This window comes from Convolutriloba macropyga, chromosome 7 (genome assembly GCF_964194025.1).
Source record: "Convolutriloba macropyga chromosome 7, txConMacr16.3, whole genome shotgun sequence".
NCBI lineage: Eukaryota > Metazoa > Xenacoelomorpha > Acoela > Convolutidae > Convolutriloba > Convolutriloba macropyga.
In genome coordinates, this window is record NC_134474.1 from 45314482 (window position 1) to 45326490 (window position 12009).

General features: G+C 36.6%; 1 protein-coding gene across 1 annotated transcript; it reads right to left on the bottom strand.

Annotated features, from left to right (window-relative positions):
* Nucleotides 1-824: 824 nt before the first annotated feature.
* On the bottom strand, nucleotides 825-3664 carry LOC142342312 (dynamin-2-like). Its single transcript, XM_075393604.1, has 2 exons — nucleotides 3548-3664; nucleotides 825-3176 (listed from the first exon to the last, which is right to left on the bottom strand). Coding segments are annotated over exons 1-2 (2259 nt in total). The 5' UTR covers nucleotides 3550-3664; the 3' UTR covers nucleotides 825-919.
* Nucleotides 3665-12009: the final 8345 nt, after the last annotated feature.

Here is a 12009-nt window from a genome sequence, read left to right on the forward strand (position 1 = left end):
GTTTTTGATGAAAAAGTCTGATTTTTGAAATATTTAGCCAGAATTTTTCACAAAAAAATAAATAAATAAAAATGGTCGACAATTTTTTTCATAATTAAAAATAAAATAAACAACACTTTCTTACAAAAATTTTACAAATTTTATCAAAATTGGCAAAATTTTAGTCAAAAATTCCGGAAAAAGTGAATAAATTCAACGGAATTCACTCTATTTTCTCAAAGTTTAAACCTCAATAATTCCCTGTAAAAAAACGAAAATTAACAAAATCTTTTTAATTTCATAATCTACGCTGGACGAGCTTTCTAATGATACCAGTCTCAACTCTCTACGATGAATATATCGGTCGGCCAAAATTGACTGAACAAAAAAAAACTCAATTGAGTATATAGTTCCTCCCCCCTCAAGAGGGGTCGGAACAACAAAAAGTAATTGGTTTTTCATCCGGTAAAATTAAATCAACACTGGGGTTCCGATTTGTTCCTTATTAAAAATAAAAATAAAAAAGTTGCACTCAAGGATGCTACGGAAAAATCCTTCAATTGGAGCTTCGCAAAATTGATAGAAAAACTCTTTCGTCTCAGAACAAAGAATTCTCTGATCCTTTCCATTTGTGCCCGCTCAGCTTAGTGGGCGCATATTATTTGCACCCCCCCCCCCCCCCCCCCCCCAGACGCACGTGCCATATTTTTGCATAATGATTTACCATGTAATGTCACGTGCTCTGAGACTGGGGGAGTATAACGTACTGGGGGGCACAAACGGAAAAGATCTGAATTTTCTGACAGACAAGAGACGTATGTTGGAACATTCTGTGCTACGCACAGTCTCGCGAGAGCCGCCTTGTTTACCTATTCAGAAAAGGTCTCAGATAAGTTTTCATACTTCAAACGAAGACCTCAACCTGGGTTATATCTGCACTTCACAGGGTCAAGAAATCATCGCCAAATGTACGGCTCATAATATCGTGGGTCGACTCTGTGCTTTTCGTAAAGAACGGTTGAACTTGTGAGAAACACAAATTATCTGCCAACTTTATCGCCTCTTTTGTAGCTTCGTAATCATGAACTTGTTTCTTCTGAATCGAATCAGCATCAGATGAAGTTTTGAGCAGCTCGTTGTCCTTTTTCAGAGAAAACAGGTACAGCAAAAGGTCATTCATTACGAATTCTTTCGTTCGGTTTATCAGGTAATGAACCACAATTTTGGTAAATTTATCGCTCAGATTTTTTTTCACAATTTTCATGTATTCTATTGTCAAATGTCGAATCAAGGCCACGCTTTCATTAAGTTGTCCGTTGAGGAAAATGTCGTTTGACAAGTCGAGAAAGCTGTCGTTTACAGGGAATACCCCGGCACGGAGTAATTGGGTTTTCCACCGTTCGCAGTCGTCCTCGTTTTCGGCCACGAGAGTGAGTCGTTCGTAATCTTCACTCACTCGTTTTCCTGTCAGGTAAAACATGCAAATTGAACCTTCAAGGTCACCGTCCATCAAACGAAGATTTTCCAACTTCAAATTTGCGACGAACGTCTTTTTATCCTTATGTTTAAACCATTGCAGTTCATCGCTTGATAAAACAAACCAGAACTTGTGTTTGGTTTTGGTTTCAGGTTGAAGAATGCTTAGTGTTCCTGATTTATGAAGGTTAGTGCTCATAATTGACCTTTTCACCTTGAAGCTGTGCCCATCTTCAGCTAGGGCGTTTGCTCGCTCAACTTGCTTTGCGAAATCTTCATTAGCAGAATTGATGTAGCACTCTTCGACCTTCAAAGCCGAATCAATCGAGTCTTGAACAAGCATGTCATTCGCGAGAACATATTCAGTGCATTTTCGCGTTATCTCGTCCAGAAGCAACGGGTAAGTTTGCAAGGTTATTCTACCACAACGATTAATGGCACTTTTGACTTGAACTATTATATCTTTCAAGCAATTCATGAACGGCAATCTGAATTTTTCAATCCTTTGACGAGCGACGGTGTTGAAAGCTTTATCAGGTATGAAAAAGCCAGTTCTAATTGCCCTCGAATTTTTGATTGCATAAACGACCTGACGGTTGTCGCTCTCGTTAAAGGCCGAGTTGATATTGCGTAATCTGTTTACGAGTGTTTTTTGAAATATCAGATTGATTCGGGCTCCTTCGGTTAACTCTATGCTTTCATCCTTAGGCTCTGCCGAATTTACACACCCGCAGAGAGCTTTGTTAAGACTGTCACCGAAAGTTTTGACCAAAGTCGAAACCGAAACGTCGCTTCGAGCAGAATATAAAGCCTTAACATCGTAACAATTTCGCTGCAGTTGGAAAATTTGTTTCTGAAGTTTGTCGCGAATTGACGTCACTGAATTTCTGACATGTTTTGCAATTAAGTTTGAAATCATGACTCTCGCGGCTCGCAGACCAAGATGATTTTCATAAGGCGCAAATTTTGGAATAGCCGCGTGAATTTTGTTATCAAATTTGTCCACGCATAAAACATCTTTCTGACATTGACCTTCAGGAATATTTCCGACTCCTACAACGTTTGCAAATGTTGGAATAAAAGAATCTAAGGCTCTCTGAATATCATCAATTGACACTAGATCGAGTTTGGTCAAAATAAGTGAAGATCGTAATCTTTGAGGATCAAGATCTCCTAACAACTTCAGAACCCTGGCTTGGTTGTTCAAGTCTGTTATGGGCACCACTCCAATTAGCAAACAATCAGACCCCTCGGCACCATACTCTTTTGTAACAAAATCGCGGAACGTATTCCAGCTATCATTCAGCTTAATTCCGGGAAAATCAACGAAAGTTATGTTACCACAAAGTTGAAAAGAGCTGAACTTTACTGTTACTGGTCGTTCCAAACATTCGTTTTCGGAGAACCCCATGCTCGAAGCTGACTTGATTAGCTCAGTGCCTAGATCGTCGCCTGTCAAGAATTTGGAACCTTTAAGATCTTCAATTTCGAACCAAGTGTCTAATCCTTCGACATGAAAAGTTTCTACGAGGATTGGCCGGTCGACTTTTTGACCTTTGATGTAAACTGAACTGTCAATCAACTTTTCAAGAATCGAACTTTTGCCTGACTTCTCATTGCCCAGTAAGATGACTTTGGGGATGTCGGGTGCTTTGGCAACTGCGAGACCAGTCTTGCCCAAAGCATCCTTGAAATTTTGCACGTCATCGATGAACGTTCTCCTGAAAAAAGAAGCTTTTCCGCTTTTCAGCTTCAATATTTCTAAACGCATAGGCCCAATGTACACATATTCTTTGGTCTTTGTATATGCTCCTTTTGTGCCCCCACCCCCCCCCCCCCCCCCCCCTCCCAAGCTTAGTGGGTGCATGTTATGTGGTATTATATGGCACTCTCATGTGGTATTATATCACAATGGTTCACCTTGTAACGGCACGTGTTGCATAACTATGGGGCTCCTTATATTTTGTAAGTATACAAAGGGAAAGTATACCCCCCCCCCGCCCACTACCGTAAATATAAGATGATGGAGATATAATTTCGTGGGGGGATAAAATGGGAAGAAAATTGGACAAAACTTCAGAATGCAACTCACATTTTCAGTCGTCACAATTCGGCGTCGACTTAAATAACATAAACGAAGAAGCATTTACATGAAACAGTTAAAGCGGAAATCAAAAGTGAAAATATCAGCACATCAGCTGAACAAAACTTCCGACTTCTGAAAAACGTTACGTAATATATTCTGTTCACCGCCATGTTTTTGACTTTAAAAAACGTGTCATTGAGCAGATTGACAGGTTTATAAAGATCAGATATACAGTAAAGTGCATCGAAAGAGAAACATTTCTACGAACCATCCTAGAACGGAATAAAACATATAGACTTCCATTGCAAGGTCTCTAGGATAACTTTTCATTGCTCGGACTTCACTATCTCTAGATCATTTCTCCGTTGATACCCCCAGAACATTATACGATCCCCACTCTAAATTTTCTTGCATCCCCCAGTAACAGAGCAGGTGTCATTACATGTAAAATCATTATGTTAAAATATTGCACGTGCGTCTATGGGGTGCAAATAATATACACCCACTAAGCTGGGGGGGGGGGGGGGGGGGCACAAACGAAGAATCCGTATTCTGGAGTTGCAAATTTGGCACGTGAGGGCGTGGGCTGGATCAAATGCACCTTTGTTCCAGCGGTGAGGCATTAGCTGAAAAGAATCGGGAATGGGAACAACGCATCGAATCCAAGCTTCGTACACCTTGATAAGACATGTAGGATCTCTTCCGTTGCATCACCCGTTACAAAGCACGTGCCATTACAAAGTCAATCATTATGTAAAATTATGGCACGTGCAATTGGGAGGTGCAAATAATATGCCCACTAAAGTGGGGGGGGGCACAAACGGAAAAGATCCGACATGTAATACGCGCTCGATGGCATCATCTCAGCTGGAAAGTTTTTTAACTTTATTTTGTAAGTTTTTTTCTGTGGGCTTAGAAGTTGCCAGGATTTGGTCCTTTTTCATCAGTACTAGCTCCACTACAATTAAACTAACGTAAGCAGAAACAGAAATGTTGTTTCTGCCCGGGCCGAGGAATTTGGCCAAAATTATGTAAGATCAGCGGCAACTAGCGTTGACAAGTCGGAAAATTCACCGCAATTTTCTTACATAATTTTTCGTTGAATGCGTTGAATTTAAAGAAAAAAATTCAACGCATTCAACGCAAAATTATGTAACAAAAATGCGGTGAATTTTCCGACTTGTCAACGCTAGTTGCCGCTGACCTTACATATTTATCGCTGAATTTAGCGTAGATCTTACATATTTAGCGTTGAATTTAGCGTAGATCTTACATAATTAGCGTTGAATTTAGCGTAGATCTTACATATTTTTGCGTTGAATTTAGCGTTGATCTTACAAAAAATCAAAGCGTCCACTTGAACTATTAACCTCCAGTTGCGTATGGGACTCGAACTGCTGACCTCCTGTTTGCTTGTCCCCTCTTCTACCATTGTGCCACAGTACCTTGGTTTCCTTAAGAGCCGCAATTCTTATAAAGCGTAGATCTTACATATTTTGCGTCGAATGTAGCGTAGATCTTACATGTTTTGCGTTGATTTTGCGTAGTATTTAACTTATTCAACGCACTTACCATTTGAGGCGTGCTGGAAAAAATTTAAATTTTTTAAAAAGTTTTGAAAAAAATTTGAATTCCTAAAATGGTCTGAAATGGTTTTTGCACCGCAAGAGAGCACTCAAAGGTTAATTTTTGCTGACTTCATTTTTCTCACTTGTGAAGTATAGGGGTCGAAACAGTGAAAAATTGACTTTTTCAAAAAAAAACTTGACAAACTTTTGAAATCGTAAAATGGGCTGAAATGGAAAGATTAGCGTTGAATGCGTTGAATTTATGTAAGATCAACGCTAAATTCAACGCTTAATATGTAATATCTACGCTAAAATTCAACGCTAAATATGTAAGATCTACGCCAAAATTCAACTCAAAATTATGTAAGATTAGCGTTGAATGCGTTGAATTTTTGTGAGATCTACGCTCAGGCATAGATCTTACATAAATTCAACGCATTCAACGCCAATCTTACATATTTTTGCGTTTTTTAGCGTTGACACCTCGGCCCGGGTGTTAATAATCCAATAAAAAACAAATCAATAAAATTTTTTAGAGCGGATCAAAATCAATTTTTGTCAAAACCACTAGAGAACCATTGCTTGCGGTTAAAATCTAAAATAGCTCACAAGGTGCAATTTTTTTACCGTAGGGCTACTACTTTGTATAGAAACAGAAGTCAGCGTCACTTTCTTTGAGGTCAGGATCAATGGTTTCATTTTGTCGATTTTTTGCGTTTTATGTATTGCTTTGTTTCATTAAATTGTTACTGGTTGTATATTGATGCCATTTCATTTCATCAAATAAATATTTTGTATTCGTGTTGAAAATTCTATCGGGGTGTAGAAATTGTGAAGCAAATTTCTTTTTCAACATACTTTTGAGATCAAAATAACAGCAACTATTATGTAGTGGTACAAAAGTTTAGTTTGTTCATCGATGAACTGTATTTTCCAACTGCATTTTCTTAAAGTAGACTCTCTTGTTCTTAGATTTATCTTTTTGTTTTCTAGTTTTTCATCGTTCTGGGGGGTTCGTATGTACCTAGCTCGCATCCAATTATAAATTTTATAATAGTGGAAAAAATAACTTCTTAGCAACGCTTTTTCAATTCTTGATAACCTTTTGCTAATTTCCATAAGTATTGTTTCATCTTGTTTTCAGTGGTAGTTCTTTTGTTACAGTTTACTAATTTGACGTTATCGTGAATATTTCCTGCTTATCATGCCGGTATCTTCTCTCTTGGGACTTACACAAAGTTCCGCTGCCTACTTAGATTGATCTTAATTTTTTGTTGCCTGGTGCTATGAAAAAGACCCAAGAATAGTAATGACAAATTAAATCTCAAAATCCCATACTTTTTTCACCAAAATTATTGTTTTCTCTCGCCAAATAGGAAAAATGCATAAGTTTACAAGGGAACAGAAAGAATTTATAGTGAGTTGTAAGCGTCTTAGCGCTAACAAAATGTAATTGTCTATAATTAAAAGGCAGCTGAACTATTTTATGATCAATCAATAAGTACAAAAGACATATGCATTCATAAAATAGAGTTACTCTGTCATTTTAGGGCGATTAAAGCATCGCTGTTGGGGGAATAAAATATCATGGTCTTGCAAATGTTGATAATAGGATCCATAAAACACTGGTTGCCGAAACATGATAGACCTATTTCTTCAACCTGCTACGCTCGTAAGATGTATGTCCCCTTCAAATACCCCTGTACAATTTTCAGCGATACGATCAACGCTGCTTATTACGTGAAATACGTGCAAACTATTACGTGAAATAGTCGAAGAAGAAGTTCAGACTCTTCATTCTAACTGATTAGGTAACATAAATCGTTAAAAACAATAAAAGAAAACAAAGATGCTCGTTAATGTGCGTTCGCAAATGATGTTCCGATCCGAGCTCATCTACATTTTTGACATAATTGTCAACCTAATGATGCGATAATTAAAAAAGATGTTTGAGTTTAAAAAAATCGTTAAACAACCGAACGACTAATTGAATTACATAATACCATGCCTCATTAAAGCACTCACAAGATCTGCCATTAGAAAGACTACGAGAAGAAAACAAACCACAAAATAAACAAAACAAATTTTTTTTAGCGAATGTGCTAAAAGAAGAGAAGAAACACAAATATTGACAACTCACAAAACTTTTATAAAAACGCATACTAACCCACAAACAAACCATCAGTTACAACATGATATCAATGGAAAAATAGTTCTTGAATTACAATGTATTGGATGGAATCTCTCAATGATGAGAATATGTTACATGTTGACGAAAAGAAAAAAAAACTGAAAAAAAACTATTCTTTAATAAGAAAACGAACAATATCACAAACTTTAACACTTTCCGTTATAAACTGACTGCATTGAACAACATCATTTATTAGAAGTCTTTGAGACCAGTCATCATTTTACGACTACATGAAGAATTTAAAAAAGGCAAAACAGCAAATTCAAAAAAAATTGAGCGAAAAAAGTATGGAAGCCAAAAAAAAATTGGTAAAAATTTGTCTGATATTCATATAAATTTTTAACAGCATTGGATTTCTTATTTTTTTAACAATATGACTTCAAAAAATCAACACGTATGAAAAAATTTTAAAAAAAACCACGAAATTTTTGAGAAAAACCGTTATATCAACGCCATTAAAATCAATAGCTTTCAAATGAAGTAAAAATACACCTAAATTATGCCTCAATGAGAAGGCAAGGTTGTTTTGTCAATCATTTGTTATCAACAGGACTTCACAATAAGTCTGATGATCGTGAAAGCAACAACAAATACATGCAAAAACCAAAAGTTCAGTAGAAAAGTGTCGAAGTCATTTAAACTATAGTCTTTTCTCTTGAAACTTTATCTATGATCAATTGGACATCTTTTCTAAGCCAATGGGATTTATCAATATTAGGATATGGAGATAAGATTTCAAAAGGAACCAAAGTACAAAAAAAATCCAAATTTTTTTTTTAAAATTAGGAACACTCGTGTTATCGAAGTCATTAAACCAATAGTTAGTAGAGAAAACCACTTGCCAGATTAGTTTTGGTTGAATTAAAAACGATGGGGCCTGTTTTTACTGAGAGTGGCTAACAGTTTACGAACCTAAGTGTAATAATGGTTAGTGGTTAAAATGAAAGATGTTTCATTCTTATGTCATCAATGAGACATCAAAATAAGTCTTATGATTTTGAAATTAACAACAAAAGCAAGCAAAAACCAAAAAAAAATAGTAGAAAAATGTAAGAAAGTGTCGAAGCCATTTAAAATGTAAATTTTACTCTGAGAACCTTATCTATGATCAATTGAACTTCTTCCCTAAACCAATGGGAACTATCAAGATTATGATAATGGAGTAAAACTTCAAAGGGGAACCAAAATTACAAAATTATATCCAAAAACGAAAAAAAATTATGAAAACTAGTGGCATCCAATCATGCAACCAATAGGTAGAAGACAAAACCGCCAACCGGATTTTAGTCGTAATGGCAAAGAAGAAGGTCTTGCATTACTGAGACTGACATACAGGTCACGAAAATAAGTTTAAGATTGGCTATTGTCCAAAAAACTTCTAGAAAACTTTTTTACAGACTTAACAGCCATTAAATTCCAGATCTTTCAACGGAAGCCAAAGAATGCGCTACAATATGCCTGGATGGGAAGACAAGGATGTGTTTCGTCAATACGTCATCAAAAAGACATCACAATAAGCCCTAAGATTATGAAAACAAAGATAAATAAAGGCAACAAGCAAACAAAAATCAGCAGAAATGCGAGAAGAACGTGTCGAGGCCATTTAAACTATAATCTTTTCTCCAAAAACTTTATCAATGATCAATTGGACGTCTTTTCTAAGCCAATGGGATTTATGAATATTAGGATAATGAGATAGGATTTCAAAAGTAACCAAAATTAAGAAAAAATCCGAATCTTCTTTTGAAATTAAGAAAACTTGTGTTATCGAAGTCATAAAACCAATAGTTAGCAGATAAAACCACTTGGCTGATTATTTTGCTTGCAGTAAAAAAGAGGGGGGTCCTGAAATTACTGAGACAGACCTACTGTTCATGAAAATTAGTTAAACATCAGGTATAATTCAAAAAAATTATCTGTCCACTCAAAGCACTATTTAGGTTTACCTTATGCAAATTGAATTTAACACTCTATGCTATAGGACTCCCGAAATTTAGCAACTTCAATAAAAACTTCGAAAACTCAGGGTCGAAAACTTGAGCAATTCCTTGATATGAATTTTTTTGTTCATTGGGTATCATTTGACTATAAATGAGTTTTGTCATTAACGGAACATCGACATTAAAAGTGACTAGTCTCTAAGTGACTAAAAATATTGATAAATAGAAAGAGTTGTCTAAAAAACAGCTCTCAAACTGGATTCAAGATTTTTTTATAGTAAACTTCCCCAAGAGACCAGAACCAGCCTTTTTATCGCTCTATTGGAAACACAAAACTGATTCTTTTCGTAGCGTGAAACGTAATTTTGAAATGAAATTAACTTTTCATAAATAAAACCGGAAATTGAACAAAATTTACGCTAAAAATGAACACGATCATTCAAATATCACGTGTTCACACAAAACTTTAAAACTCGATAACTCCTCGAAAATTACCAATTTCTATCTTTTGCTCAACAGCCGACAGAAGACGATTCAGGGAGATGAATCAGGGAAATAAATAGTACAGAAAAGGTTTAAAAGCCAAGTTGCTACTTTTGTAAAAGCGGAACTTGGAAAGGTATATTACCTAGCAGTCAACAAATAGTAAACGCGAGGTAATTTAACCCGATACTATCCGAAGTACACCCTTAGTGGCTTCGCGCCATAGATACCATTTTTTTTCAATTAGAATAGCGCTCATTTAGACAAAAAGGTATTAGATCGGCTCTACATTAGGCCTAACAATGATTAAGCCTACCAGAAATCTTTAGTTCGATAAGAAATTAAGCGAAATGAGCGACCTGAAGTCTTTTTTTTGAAATGCCAAAACTCTTATCAAAAAGTTGTGGTCAAACAGTCAAAACGATAAAAAAAAACGAAAGTGCAGAAATTGTTTGACATTCCTTGCGTGTGGTTGAAAAAACAGTTAATTTTTGGAGACACTAAAAAACATCTGCCAGAACTCTATCGTTATTGAAAAGAACAATCAAGGCCTACGGACGGAAAACAGGTTTAGTAAAGGAAGAAAAATCTTTTAAAAAAAAATACACAGAGAAACACAACCAGACGTAATGAAATGCTTTCTTATAATTGTACTAAAGTTACTGCCAGTACAGTATCAGCATTTGGCAAGGGATATCAATCTTCCCACTTTACAATTTATTTGCATCATTTTTTAAGGATGTTATCAATCATAACCTTAACAAAAATTCTAAAAAAAGCATGAAATTCAAGTTTTAGTCATTGATAGCAGTATTGTTGGACCATTTGCGCCAGTATGAGGGTTAGATCACACGCAAGCATCTCATACACAAACACTGAACCAAACACACACATCACACGCACATCGTACACAAACACGCACATACACACCAAATGCAGGCACGCACCCACACTTACACATACGCACACCCACGCGCCAACACAGATGCTCACTAACACGAACCCAATGTCATATGAACACACAAACACACATCAACCACACATACACACACCACAAACAAACACACGTTATACAAAAACACAAAATGGTAAAAAATATTGGATAAGATCCATGGACTAATTAGTTGCCCGATTGACTTGAAGAGCTCAACCTTATAGCCACGCTTATACGATAATCAAAGCCACGCTTTGTCAGATAATCAAGTAGTAGTTTGCATCCGTAGACAATAAAATTTAGAAAAAGTTTGTACTTAGTAATCACCGACTCGGCGGCTTAATAGTAAAATCTGGGAGCTGAAGTTAATTATTGAATATGAGTCTTCCATCAAGCAGGTAACCCACTACATCCCTCTCTTTTTTAATTAGATGCATTTACTATTATTTCAAAAAATAACTAAAGTCGCTCCTCGCTTAAGTTTTCAAACTTTCACAATCTCTCTTTCTCTCTCTCTCTCTCTCTCTCTCTCTCTCTCTTTTCTAGGGACTGAACCTAAACATCATTTGCGGAGTAATTTTTGTTGCTGTAATCAAAGAACTGAGCTCGGCAAAAGAATATCGTAGCCAAAAGAAACGTGAGACTTACTACAGAAGAGGGTTTAAATCCGACATAGAAAGATATATTACCTAGCAGTCAATAAATAGTAATTGCAAAGTAATTTACCTCAAAGAAAAAGTCACCCTCTGTGCAATCACGCAAAATGACAGTTTGAGATGCCATCGTAATTTAGTGTTTTAAATACACACACACGCACAATGATACCCACACATGCGCACTAACATGCGCTCTCACACAAACACACACATGCACACACACACCACACCAGACACACATACTCGACACAACCTACTAACCAACACACACAACTACACACACACACACGCACACACAAATATAAACACACAAAGACACAAACTTTCACACGCGCCAACACAAAGTCACTCGCTCTCAAAAACAAACACATGCACAAAGGCACATCATCCGCACAACACAACCACACACACACACACACACACAAATACAAACCCACACACGAACAATCACGCACTCTCTCTCTCTCTCACACGCACGCGCACATACTCGCAGACAAACCCACCCACACGTGCACACACGCACACGCCCACACACACGCCCATACACACAAACACGCAAACACATGCACACACACACACCACACGCACATCAGAATAGAATATATTTGATATGATCCCAGAACTCAATAGTCGCAAGTTTGACCTGAACAGGCAAAGTTTGCACGTTTACTTGGCATTCAGAATTCTTTCATAGGA